Source organism: Centropristis striata, chromosome 11, assembly GCF_030273125.1.
Source record: "Centropristis striata isolate RG_2023a ecotype Rhode Island chromosome 11, C.striata_1.0, whole genome shotgun sequence".
NCBI lineage: Eukaryota > Metazoa > Chordata > Actinopteri > Perciformes > Serranidae > Centropristis > Centropristis striata.
Genome location: NC_081527.1, coordinates 31,235,538 through 31,249,844, shown reverse-complemented (window position 1 = coordinate 31,249,844; position 14,307 = coordinate 31,235,538). Strand labels below are relative to the sequence as shown.

The 14,307-nt window shown below is 39.3% G+C and overlaps 1 protein-coding gene across 2 annotated transcripts; it reads right to left on the bottom strand.

The window, feature by feature from the left end:
• Positions 1 to 4,917: 4,917 nt before the first annotated feature.
• myadmb (myeloid associated differentiation marker b) lies at positions 4,918 to 12,959 on the bottom strand. Of its 2 annotated transcripts, XM_059345328.1 has the most exons (3): positions 12,896 to 12,959; positions 7,194 to 8,084; positions 4,918 to 6,938 (listed from the first exon to the last, which is right to left on the bottom strand). In XM_059345328.1, exons 2-3 carry the CDS (start codon positions 7,968 to 7,970, stop codon positions 6,900 to 6,902), a joined length of 816 nt encoding a protein of 271 aa, XP_059201311.1. In that variant the 5' UTR covers positions 7,971 to 8,084; positions 12,896 to 12,959; the 3' UTR covers positions 4,918 to 6,899. The 2 variants fall into 2 exon arrangements, with proteins under 2 accessions (XP_059201311.1, XP_059201310.1); XM_059345327.1 differs by having other exon boundaries at positions 4,918 to 8,084.
• Positions 12,960 to 14,307: the final 1,348 nt, after the last annotated feature.

The window sequence follows — 14,307 nt, the reverse complement described above, 5'->3', positions numbered from 1 at the left end:
AGAGAAAAGAGAAGTGTCTGTGGGAAAGAGACGATACATGAGCCTCAGTGCCTTCCCACATCTGTGTGTCTATTTTAATGTGTGGTATGTTTTCACTTAACTATTGTGTTGTCATTCCAGTGCGCTTGTTGTTGCACACTTGACTCTGTTTAGTGGTGATAACAACACATCCGCTTAAAGCCTGGAAACAAGATGCTGCATCTGACACAGACCTCTTTCATTTGAAGATTGTATCAGGCTATTGTGCTGCTGATGACATACACTCTTTGTTCTCCTCGTGGGTCAAAGTGGGACGGCCAAGAATTAATTTAGTTACTTAATAAGGAGAGTAGGAAGGCCACTCCCCACAGCTGTACACAACAGTAGCAAAGCTTACTGGGAGATGGTGTAAAACTGATAAAAGTGCTGCAGGTTAACCTCATACCAGCAGAGATTGAATCTTCCCTAAATTAAATCTTAGGACATTAAAGGGATGAGAGAAAAACAAGACAGTTAAGAGATAATTGGGAATCTTTCCTCAATAATTTTCATGCATATGAATAATGTTTATAGGGAAATAAAATGTGAACGGTTTTGTACTAATATGCTATATAATACATATCTCAAAATGTAAACAAATAAACCACAAAATCAAATTTAAACAAAACAACAAAATAAAACATTGTGCAAAAACTTTGATCAGATAAAAGAATATAATCAGGAGGAACATACTCAGACACATCATTTTCTGTACGTTTTTCTGCTTAACACTGTGAAACCCAGACTCTTTTGTCAGACATTTCTGACATACTGTTAGTAAAAACTGAGCAGAGTCAATCATCTTCTGAGTAAACATAGACAGATATTATAATCTATCCACCATCGCCCCCAAGAGTGCTCTCTTTGGATTTGAGTGCTTTATTTTTAAAATCTTTTCCTATATTTTCTTTTTAGCAGTTTTTCTGAATATTTTCTATTTTATAACAATTCAAAGAAACCTATTTCCATATATATACTAATAGAAAAGTGAAAATAACTGTAAGCCTTCTTGCACATGAATAGTTATGAAGTTCAGTCATGGTGTCAGCGTGTGGTACGTTCAGATTGCAGGTGAAACGTCACAGAGGCGTAAATATCACAGCTTGAAAGGGCAGTGTGAAGGTGCCTGTGTTATATGAAGTTACGCCTCTGCGTTCCATGATGCAACCCAACTAAGTGAATTCCATTACTCACGTCATCCTCACAACAACAAAACTTCCAGCATTTACATGCAATTATTCAACTTTTTTCATCTTTTGAGGCGTTAACCAGGAACTTGTTATGTTCAAATCTTAAGTCATTTTGTTGTGTAATCAAAAGAAAACTGCAGCCTTTTAACTAAACGTAAACACTTTTTTTCAGCAAGTCGCCATTAAATGGGCTGATAATAACCTTCTCAACCTGCCAGGAGGTGGAGCAGGCCCCTACTCACCCTATCTTATGTGGATGACCATGAGATAATGTTCAGTATGGGTGATTCACCAGCATCATGTGAACTCGTTTGACACGAGCTTGGATGCAGCAGACGTCCATTTATATATAAAAGTTCTGCATTCCAGCTTTAATATCTTTTTTGTCTATTTTTTGAGAAAATGTTATATTTGTTATAAATGTTATAAATGTTATATTTGATAACGCATTGGGGAAACCTATTTGTATATAGCCTATATACAATAATCCAAATTGGAAAATCTGGTGTCCCTGCCTTGTGATCCAGGTACATTAACTCCTCACCAGTGGCTGGTCTTAGTATCCATGTTCCCATACCAGAGGGGACAACCCTTCCTTAAACAACATAAAGTCCATGACATGTATTTGTGTCAGGGCTGGGCGTCGTTGCTGTCTCCTTTCCTGGCCCTAGATTTATAGGCGACTGAAATGTTTACTGTGTTGCACTCCACCCCTCAGAGTCAGCGCTCATCAAGAGTCAATCCTCCAGACGGTCGAGGCTCTGAGATGCATCGAAACCCCTCTGGGTGTGTAGCGGGCTCTGCAGAGAGCTGAGGGGAGGCTGGCAGTGAAGGGAGGAGGTGGTGAAAGTAGAGAGTGTGGTGAGAGATAAAGTAAACAGGGAAGTATAAATAGTGTGCATAGAGCAGAGGCTGATTTATACTTTGTTTAGTTTATATTCAAACAATCAGGCCTTTTTTTCTTAAAAAGTCATTAAAATCACTTGTGGACGTTTTTACGTGTATATGGCACGATTAAAGACGATTAAAGATCTCTAAGGCTCATTAATAACAGGTACCGTTAGCTTGTTTTAGCTACTTAGCAGGGAGCTCATGATTTATGAGAATTTACTGATTGTTGCCCATCCAGAGAACTAAAACAAAGAGCTGCAAAAGTCTATGAGCTGATTTTAAATGGCAATGTCACTATCTGATCCATACTGGAAACTACCAGAAACTGTTCTACTTCCTGTTGAAGCAATTCATGGCAGTCTCTACTATATAGATAAAATAATGTTATCATTGGTTTTAATAGTTATGAAGCCGAAAATTCAAAGCATCGACCATACATTCACATTCTTGTTTTTGTAAAGAATGTCTAAATTATGGAAATAATGAAATAGCTCTGGTAAGTATCGCAATCACAATGTGTTGAAGTGATTTCTGTCAGTCTCTGGCCGGGCAGGAGTCCATTTACAATCTACATTAAAGCACCCTTAGGGGCTAATTATCAACCCCGAGGTTACTATGCATACTTTTTTTGAGGGTCACAAATGTATATACAATGTCAAGTGTACAACAGCTACCTCCGATATTTAACAATGATAGACTGTTGATTGGTGGTCATCCTATTCGTTTTCCTGATTGGGAAAGAAATAATATTTGTACACTTGGTGATATTTATGGGGAGGAGGGGTTATTTACGTTTCAGAACATATGTGTGAAGTATAATGTCCCACGCACCTCCTTTTTCTTCTATTTACAGCTGAGATCGGCTTTAAAAAACAATGGTGTTCCTGTGCAGGGCCCTCTCACACCACATCCACTTCGTAAAGTGTTTCACTCTGTGGGGAGCACGAGAAGTTTTGTATCAAGACTCTATTGGTTTTTGTCGCAGCATGCTTACAGTCCTCTGGCATTAGACATGATGTGGAGGAGAGATGTTCCAGATCTGGAACCTACATTTGACTGGGATAAAGTGTGGATTGGTGTGGGCTTAACATCCAGAAACCCTGATCATCAGCAAATACATTATAATTATATACATAGGGTTTATTTGACTCCTAGAAGGCTTCATTTGATGAAGGTTATTAATGATCCTATGTGTACTTTCTGTTCTTCCAATGCAGTTGGTACTTACTTTCATATGTTTTGGGAGTGTAGCCCAGTGGCCAAATTTTGGAAGATGGTGGCCTTTAACCTCTCTAAGCTGTTTAAGATCAAATTGCCCTGTTCGCCTACCACACTCATTTTGAATGACCTGTCAAAGTTGGGTTTAACACTGGAAAAAAGAAGAGCATTGTTGGCTGGACTTACAGCTGCAAAAAAACTGGTCGCCACACGTTGGAAACCTCCACATTCACTCTCTAGTCGAGTTTGGGTTTTAACATATATGGATATTATTTATTTGGAGTTGTCGACAGCTAGGGTCCACGGGGCCAAAGAGTCAGCAATAAAGGCTTGGCTTTCACTCTTGTCAAGAGTCCGTGAGTTACAGGTATAATATGTAATATGTATGAGATTTGAAGATTCTGGATCCAGGGGACGGGTGGGTTATTTTTGGGGTTGTGTTCTGTGTTTTTGTGTAATTATTTGTTTTTGTCATTTTATTTTAGTTGTCGATTCATATGTGTTTGTAAATAAGCATTTATAAAGGCATATATGTGAAGATATATTTCATGCGCTATTTTTGTGACTCTCATATGCCTGTATATATATTTTTCTGTAGAAAGAAAATAAAAAATTGATCACAAAAAAAGTGTACAACAGCTACCTTATAAGGTACTGCCCCAGAGACGGGCTTTATAGGTACAAATTCAGCACATTATTTCTAACTTGAATATCTGCACAGAACTTCATGGCACTTTTCAATTTGAAAACAAAAAGGTTAATCTCATGGTGGAAGCCGGAATGTTTGCTTCAAAGTTTGGAAAGTTTGGAAAGTTTGTAACGCATGTGATCCGCAGATTGTAGCTTAAACACTTAAACCATTTGCTCATTTGGTATTATCTATGACCTTACAATATATGCAAGTGTAGTGACAAACACTCTATGGGGGAGGTGAAAAATGTAAAAATTTAGCATGTTCTTTCAACAAACTAAAAAGTTGTCTAGGCATTGAACAGGAAACCATGTGTATATAGTGTTTGATATTTTTACATTATATAATATTTTATACAAACAATCTGAATCTGATCCAAAACTTACAATACTTGCATTTCATTATACTAGTGATTATTTCGCAGATAAGCCTATTAACCCCATAGAAAAGTTGTTTTTAACCCCTTTTTTGTCTGAAAAATGATCCAATCTGTGACTCAAAATCACAATATTTTCTAAGGTTTTGTGATCCTTTTCAGCCCTCATAAACCAAATGATGGACCAGTTGAACAGCTAACATTGACCCCACTAGCATGGCTAAAAACAAAATGTTTTGAATCTGATCCAAATGTTACCCTATCATTATCCTAGTCATTATTTCCTGAATAAGCCTAATAACTCCACCCACTAAAAAAAGAAAGAAGGAAAAGCATAATTATTAATTTTACATTTGTTGCCCCTTTAATAAAAATGCTTCTGATCCAAAAACAATGCCTTCAAACCGTGATGCAATCCAAACAGTGAGTTTTGTGATCTGTTGCGACATTGACCCCTAGCTAACTTACTGTGTAATATGGCAACTTCAACCATAACAAGACAAACAAACAATCCAGACACACACACACACACATTGGTCTGTTTAACATGTGGTTTTATTGAAACACTGGATTATGTTTTCCTACAACGCTGATGTGGTATGCATGATTGAAACAGTAACAGTGGAATATAAAAAAAGCTGAAGAATATAACACTAATAACATTTAGAGAGAGAGAAGCATCTTTTTTTCGGTGTCTTTCACTGAGTATTTATTACAGCAGTACAAAACCAATAGACCCAATCAACAACATATATGAATTTAGTGGTGTGAGTTTGGTGTTAATAGATGCTTTTGATAGACACCAGAAATGTAAACACGCATAGAAAATACTAATATTAAGTGCACTTTAAACATACCTTTCTTGTTTTTTTTCCGCATATATATGTCCTTGCCATTGATTGTAGCTTGCAGATACAGATACACATATATCATAAAATGAGCAAAAAGCTAGCCTAGCATTCATCTCAACATCAAGTAACAACATTTTTGCTCTACTTCAAATATGAAATCATTGGACCTGTGTAAAAAAAATCTGATCAGCTGCTCTGCATACTGTTGGAATAACAGTCAATTCCATTACTGAAAAAAACCCAACAACATTAAAAACAGAAATTTAACTTAATTTAAAGCCTTTTTCAATTAACATACAATTTCCAATTGTACGACATTCAATTTCTTTTAACTTAATCTTGCCTCCTTGCTGCTTAATATTTTTGTCCTCTAGTGGATAAAAACAGAAATACTGCTCGGCAGTCTTTTTATATCTGATATCAAATTAAACACAAACTTAAGGCAGAGCACAGATATACAAGAAAAATCCCCAAAACACAATAATAAGCCGCCATTTTCTTTGTTTTTTCTTCATTTGTCATGCCAGACTATGTTTACATGCACATAGTATTTGGGGTGTTAAGAGTCTTGTTCAGGAGATTATTTTTATAGCTTACTCCAGAACTTCTCTGTATACATAAAATCTTACGACAATGTGCAATGATCTGCTATTAATACTGATTAAAAAAAGATCCAGCAATCACATTCAGGTCTCTCATAATCAAGATTAAAGTCTGTCCAGGAAGCAAAGTTTGACTTTGGTAATATCAGGGAATATTGTTGTACGTGTAAACATAGCCATTGACCTCAACCTCTCCCTCTTCTCTCTCTCTCTCTTTATGGTCCGAAGCAGTATACTTTACACAAAATCAATTTTGGCAGGTTTGCAGAGGCAAAACTGTGACTTTTGGGCCACAAAAATAATCGTATTATCTCCAACAAATGGAGTCACACTAGATTTCAATAAACAAGGGCTGCACGATTTGGAAAAAATATTGATTTTCAAATGATTTTAAGTGTAATTGAAATATGATTTGTGGATACGTGACCCATATTTACGTATGTCATTAGAAGCGCCCTCTAGTGGCCGTGTAAATTGTAAAGGATGATGGAAGCGAGGAAACGGAGTATGAAGCGCCAAAAGGTTTCACAGAGGATATTGGCGTTTGTGTCTCATGTGACAACAGAAAAAAAAGATGTTATTTGAAGTAACATAACATGCGTCACGTTTTCTTATTATCTCACCAGCAGTTTCATGAATTTATTCTACTCTTTCAAATCTTTTGTAATCGTTTCTAACCATGTACTTTTTTGCCAGAACCTACTGGGAGTAGTTTCTAGTCTTAACCAAGAGCAGGATATATTAGGTTGTATGTTTTGGAGAACTTGTTGGATTCACGATATTGGATGGGAATGCTAATGTTTGCAGGATTGTTCAAATTAGTATTGAAAAATATATTAAAATGATGAGCATAACACATCTGTAGAATATGATTTGTAGGCCAGGAAAATCTCTGCAGCACCACAATTCAAAATTAGCACTTGACCCATATTTTGTAACAAATATTGGGCCTCCTGGGTTTTGGATATTGCACGAGTCGATATTGCGATTTTGATAAAGTTTCACAATGATTTTGATGTATTGTGCAGCCCTACAATAAACTACACCAGTTGCGGTAGAACGCTACAGTCTGCTCCCATCATGACCCACAAGCTCCTGCAGCTAGTGTGGATGCCTTAAAACAAACAGATCAGAGTCGCACTAGCATTTGCGCGCAGCACTGTATTTGACAGCAGTTCGAAGCCTTTGAGAACCTGCCAAATTCAATTTTATTTGGAGCATACAGCTGGCCTAACACCCCTTCTCTTCCCCTCAAGCGCTGACAAACACCAGGCGGGTGGAGTAGATCAGGTCGACCAGGTAGAGGATGAAGTTGACGGCCGTGAGCACAGACACGGTCATGAGCTTGTCCCACACACAGAGCCCCATTGTAGAGCTGCATGTGTAGGGCCTATTTTTGTTTCCGCCATGCTTGGGATCAAAGTTGAAGATGGGCCAGATGATGGTTGCTGAGAGATAGAGGATGACAGCCAGCAGGGCGTAGGCAGACAGGAAGCGTGCAAACGGGAAGGGGAGGCAGCCGGTGCACTCTCCGATGCAGAGCAGGATGATGGCCGCCGACAGGATGAAGCAGATGCAGTAGACCGACATGCAGTACTTGAGTGCTTCGTGGCGGTCGTACAGCACGGGGTCGCTGATGAAGACGAAGATGATGCAGGCCACAAAGGTCTCGCAGACTTTCAGCAGGCCAGGGGCTGTGGCCATGTAGCCGGCCACCTCGCCCGGACGCGCCTTGCTGATGCTCACCTCGCTTATGTAGGCGATGGTGGCCAGGCAGGAGAAGACGGTAGACACGATGCGGTAGTCGCGGATTTCACTCTGGCCTGAGCTGCCCTTCAGGAAGTAGAGGGGGAAGATGATGGAGGCGGACAGGCAGAGCAGGGCGGCGTAACAGGCGAAGGTGATCGGGAAGTTCTTCCAGGAAACGGGGGCTCTGGTCTGAAGGCCGAAGAGCTCCACCAGGATGACGAGCAGAGTCCCGGCGAAGCTGAAGGCCCAGCAGAAGATGCACCAGTCCCCGGTGCCGTGGAAGAGTCTGCCTCCATGCACCGCCACGGAGAAGGCCACGCAGGCGAACACCATTGCAGCCAACCGCGTCCATAGGAGCGGGTTGGAGTGGATGACTATAGCCATGATGTGGTAGGTAATGTGAGAAGCTAGACTGGTTTTTTGAGGTATGAGTCTCTTCCAATCTGGTGTCACTTCCTCAGATTTTTACCATCAGCCACTCAGAGAAGGCAGAGAAAACTGAAAGAAGAAAAGACATTGAAAAGAATTAGTAAGCAAGATTTTATGTCATGTTTTATGATACGACCACTAGAGGGAGTGAACAGGCTCTGCACTCCTACATGCCATTTTTTTGAAACACACAATGCTGTTATTGTATTTTCATGAATGGTAGAAACAAGAAGTGAAACCATGAAAACACAGTTTAAAAACCACAAATAATGACTTCTCTGTGGTCACAGTCATCATAGCACATTTACATCTGGTTGAATCATCTGGTGAACACCCCCTCTCTTCTTCTCTGGTACTTTCTGCCTCAACTCCAACTCCAGACTGCTTTCTCAACAGCATTCCTGTGCTGAGAGCAGACTGTTTCACTCTGACATTCCTCCATGCTCATGTCCTCGGACGGGCGTGGCGCCACAACCTCCACCGACCCCACAGTGTATCTGTCATCATGCTCTAAACATGGCCTCTTCACTTGTTCCACTCCCACTCCCGGGGACCTAATCTACACTGTAAAAGTCTTAACAAGGCTGTGAGTGCTGCAGGGTCTTACATAAGGAACTTTGTCAAAAGAAACTGCGACTTTGAGACCCTGAAAACCTATTAGATCTCTCCTACTACGAGGGATGGCGCTCTACAGGAACAGTTTTTTCCCTTTGCGTTATTTTAAAGTAGACACTTTCTACTATTTTTCCTGTGCTATTTGAAGTGGAAAGAGGTGATATTTCAGTTCACCAATTTAGCGAAATAAATAGTTTTTAGGTTGTTCGGTTTAAAAGGGTTAGCTCAGATTCACAAAAGTCACACAAACAAACTAGCTGATCGAGAAACTCCCATGTTCTGCAAAGCAAAATTGCTGTTTTTCTTAATGGAGTCTAGTGGCTTTCAAGAAAGCCTAGATACAATTTCAGTTCCCCATTGCCTGATCTCCAAACTGGGGGTATGCCGACCGCATGATACGGATAAATATCTCATACACACCCACCTAAAAATCAAGACCAGTGCTTTAAACTCCTAAAGAATAATGCAGAGAGATATTTTATTTAAAACTTTCCAAACTAGAGAAATAGATGTCATGTTTTCAAAGGATTTAAACTTAGCAGAATATCATAGTTCTAGGTAAGGATTAATACTGTAACATAGGGGTGGTCCGTAGCATAGTGGGTTACAGTCCTCGCTCTGGTGGAGCCGGGTTCGAATCCGGCCTGAGCTCCCTTTACCGCATGTCCTCCCCTCTGTCACCCCCTTTCTATCTGTCTCTCGCTTTTAATAAAGCATGTAAAATGCCCAAAAAAATAATCTTAAAAAAAAAAAAAAAAAACTAATACTGTAACATGAATTACTTATTAGAATATTATATTATTTTGTTAGTGGTTTCCTAATCTTTACTTTAAAAAAAGCAGCAATCTCTCTCAAAATTCAATTTTTGTTTTGTCTTTGTCAAGAGTTTAATAGCTATTTATTTCATTTACTTGGCAAAGGAAAAACAAATGTACATCTGCTCTGTAAATGTAACTGAAAAGCAGCCACTGTGGCCACAAGGATAATAGTTAATTGTAACAGTAGCACAAGTGGAAAAGAGTCATAAAGTCAGCAAACCACTTTTGTTCACGCCACACCAAGTGAAGCTGTCGCAGCAAAACCCACAAGCCTGTTGGATTGAGCAAGGCTAGGTTTTTATTGCGTATGAAATTAACTGTTCATTTGTAAGATGATTAATTTCCTCTATTAAAAGTTAAAAGAGTCTCCCTTTAAAGCTTACATAGAAATATGTTCCGACTGGAGTTCGGTTTGTTAGTTTGCTTTTTTCATAAATGTATTTGTTGTTTTGATCTTCAAATTGGTTGTTTGTGCAAAAATGAAATACAAAATCAGATAAAACCACAAAAATCCAACCTAATAATAATAATAATAATAATAATAATAATAATATAAAAGAGAGAAATGGCAAATCATTTTTCAAATTGCATTATCAGAATTGATTGTTTGACCAATGTTTTCATCTGTAGTTTTCCCATTAATTTAGATTTACAGATCAGGATATGACACTTGTTTGTTACTCGCATCCTTCACCCTCTAATTTAAATGTTATGGCTCCAAAGAGATCCGACAAAATGGCGCCAAACTCAGCGCCGGGTCTCATCACGCCCTTTCTGAAAACTATAGGTGATGTCATGTTTCCAAGCAGCCAGAGAGACATAACATCAGGTGTGAAATGGTTTAATTCGTCCCCATTACAAGGCAGTGAAGGGTTTTTCCAGTTGATGCAAATTACACAAACCACAACTTCTTGTGCAGCTGCATGCACCGTGGTCCAGTGAAGCGACATCCTCTTCCCCCCTCTGTGATGGGTTTTTATTGAACGTTGGTGCATTATGACGGTTATATAAAGAAGCTCTTCCTCTTTAAGTTCGGAGCGGCTGATGGTGATGGCAGCTGAACATTAAACTCTAGAGAAAATAATTCTGGATGTGACCAAAACGCATCACTAGTAACAAGCTGTTTTGGCTTTTGGAAAAACAAGATTTTAAGCCTCAAGAACATGTCTAACAAGATAAGACAGATATTTTCACAGAGCTGACAACCTCTGTGACCACACTGGCTGTCCTCCCTCCCATCCCTCCTGACACCCGTCACCCACTTGGCTCTATAAGCGCTGCATTCCCTGTTCCCAGTTTACACAGAGAGACAGTTATAAACAAGGAGAAAAGGCCTGTTTACATTAGTCCCATTAAACACCTATAAAATGGTTGAGGCTGGGGGGGAGGTGAAAAACCTGCACTGGTGGTGAGGTAGAGGAGAACAAAAAGAGAGACAAAATGGAAAAAGACACCCCTAAAACTCCTGCAGGAGTTGAGGAGTTGCAGCCAACAGGGAGTGTAGGGAAGGGGAAGGAGGGGAGTAAAAGGAGGGAGGGACACGGGGGAAGCCCTGTGTCTCGGGCCGCAGAAGGACACATAGTTTAAACACGGTGATGGAGTGGAATAGCAGAGGAGTGAGTCACCACCGGGCCCCTCTCTGTCACCACTCCTCCTTTTCTCCCCCTCCTCTCCCTTTATTGTAAGATTTTCCAACTTACTGATGTGTTCCAGATGTGCTGCAGTCTGGATGCTGCTGAACAACTGGTAACTTTGTCATATTTGCCAAGTTTTTCCTTTCCTCTCTTTTCCTTCCCTCCTCACAGTCTCGTTTGGCGGCTACTCCCTCCCTTTTCCATCAGTTGTCCTCTTTCTCCCTCCCAGCTCAATACTCCCACTCCAGCTTTAAAGTCAGGGTACCAATTATGCTTCATGTAAACCACTCAAAATAAACGTATACGGAGGGGGTCGTAATGGAAAAATCAATCCCGCCCGCCACTCCCACCGCTGCTACTTTGCTGCTTATGGAATCGAGTCAGGAAAGAAATGGGAGAGGAAAATGGCAAAGGGGAGACAAAAAAAAAGAAAAGTAAAAAGAGTGCAATGTGGAAAAATGTCTTTTCACAGCACAGCATGGAAAACACGACAGGATCACACAAACAGGGGCACTTCCCCTAAATGGAAGAGGGGCTGAAAATAGGTTCACACATCAGGACAGCAAACAGGATGTGACAGCAGCATGCACACCTCTGCACTTTCATACAGGCAGCAAGGGAGTGTGTCCTGCACACACACGCACACACACTTGAGGCAGAGATGTTCAGGAAACAACTGTTTGTCTCAGGCAGAGAGGTCATGTGTGCTGCTTGTTTGGCTGTCATGACACAACATCACTAACTCGATTTCACCCATAATCCACTTACAGGGGTAGAAGCACAAGACGAGCTCTGTTGGCAAACTATTGCACTGTGTCTGTGTGAGTCATAGCGTCATATATTAGTGTTGCTGTGTGTTAGCATATTTGACCTTTTACAAACCAATATCCCAAGTAAGCATTTTCCTCCAGATTTCCCTTCTCGCTATCCATCAGAAACAGCATGTAAACCATCCTAAACCTCTTAATAAAACATACTGAATATATTTTTTAAGGTAATTTTTTTCTTCCCCACCCCACCCACTCAACAAGAGGGTAACTTGTACACAGCTCTACATTTAATTTGAAAAAACAAAAGTTGTTGTGAGAATCTTACTAAGAATAAAAAAACAAAAACAAACCCAACATCCCCAAAAAGAGAGTAAAAAGCAGTATGTGTGTGTGTGGGTGTGACAGCTGAGATTTTCGGCCCCTGCAGAGGTTCATTCATTGACAGAGAAGGTGGGTGTGCCGCCTGCCGCACCCTGCTCCCACCACACACACACCACACTAAAGCCCACTAAATACAAACTGACACCAAACAGAAATATATGTCCAAAAATTGCATTTTTTTTTCAGGAAACTATGCTGAAAATATATTTTTTTGAAAACATCATGCATTTGCTGAATGACAAAAATGCTAGAAAATACCTAAACAACCATAATAATAATAATAATAATAATAATAATAATAAAGTGTATAAACTCACGAAGGAGCGACTTAGAAATAGATTTAGTCATGTACAAGTTTTCCTCTTACTCCTGACTATTTTTTCTAATATAGGCGCATTCCCAAATTGATAAGAAATAAGACTTTTTTGTGAAACTGTAAAAATGTTCCTCAATATGGATAAAAAGATAAGCACACCCTGTTTCCTTCTCTTATCACATTCTTCTCCTGAGACATGCAGGTAACCAAGATGCAACAAGTTGTAGCTGGGAGTATTTTCCTTACACAATCTCACACACTCTACCTAAAAAACTCGTTTTCCTACCGTGAAATCATAAAATCAAGTAGTATTTTTTCCCCAAAGTTTTGTCTAAAAGCTGGTTACCTTTCTGATATCTGGCTTGCGGACTGTGTCTCGTTGCTCTGGGACATCCAGCGGCAGAGGACCGTAGATTGCGACTCCTCAGCTCCAAGACTTGACCAGCAGCTCAGAGGAGCAGCTCCCCGCCCAGCAAACCAAATTAGGCATCAAAATGTCTGCACCGTTATTCACATCTGTCTCAACTCTCCTCCTCCTGCTGCTGCTGCAGCCCAGGACACTGGCTGCTCAAACACACCCTATGCAGTGCACCAGAAGTTTACCCTCCTTTCAAAGTAGACATAGACTAGAGAGGGTTGAAGCATCATAAAAAGCAGGAAAATAATAAATCTGAAACTAAATGTATCTTGTTTTTTTTTTTTTTAATGAATATATGTGGCTATTGTAGGCTATACGATTTTCTTTAACCTATCAACCACTACAGATTATTTTATTTTACTATATATATATATATATATATATATATATATATATAATTATTATTTTTTAGAAGAAAAAAATAAATAAAATTAAAAAATATAAATATTTTTTTTTCATTCCAGTCCGGTCGTCAACGGGTGTCAGCTGTCACAAGGCGTTTAAAATTTAAATAAATAAAAAAAAGAAAACAGCAATTCATGACTTCACTGTGATTGAACACGTCTGGGAGTAGATTTTTATTATTTGTTATTATTTTATTTTCTATGGTTGATTTGTACTAATACACTTTAAATTACGCTTAAATCCCTAAAATATGCGGATAGATTTGGCTCTATTATATAACTGAATGCTAATTTTATATGGATTCTAAAAACTTGTGATGAGTAACTAATGGAAACCCCCAAGACACATGTTAAAATGTCGTCATCTTTATTTTAACGCCTCTCCATCATCGTTACTATCGACACGGTCCAGATAATACCAAATATTTGTCAATGCTGAAATCTGAATCATCAAACTCTGGGTTATTTGTGTGCGCTGCTTAGCAACCGCAGCAAACGTTTTCTATTTACTGAGCGACGCGTTTCCTGCATGACCGGGTTTTTTTCTTTCATTAAAAAAAAAAGACATTGGGAGGGAAGTCTGCTCACACATGCACATTCTTACAAGACTGCTTTAATTTGCTTAAATTGCCCGCATTTAATTCCACCGTTAAACCCTATAGGAGGACTATATGACTGCGCTTTATTCTATTCTTTTCTCCTCAATTCATCACGAATGCTTATTACTGAAACACAAATAAAGGAACTGTATAACAAGACCACGTAAAAACGAGAAAAACTAAAGAGAAATGTGTTGGTAAAAGTATGTAACTGCCAGAAAAATGTACTTAAAATATCAAAAGTACTCAATACAGAAAGAGTACTGTACTTTAAGTTACATTTTATGTACTTTATTCTTCTACTCCACTACATTAAGCACACAGCTTTAGTCACTGT

Bases quoted from the DNA above. Each gene is read 5' to 3' on its own strand.
- myadmb (XM_059345327.1), bottom strand. From the start codon at position 7,970: ATGGCTATAGTCATCCACTCCAACCCGCTCCTATGGACGCGGTTGGCT.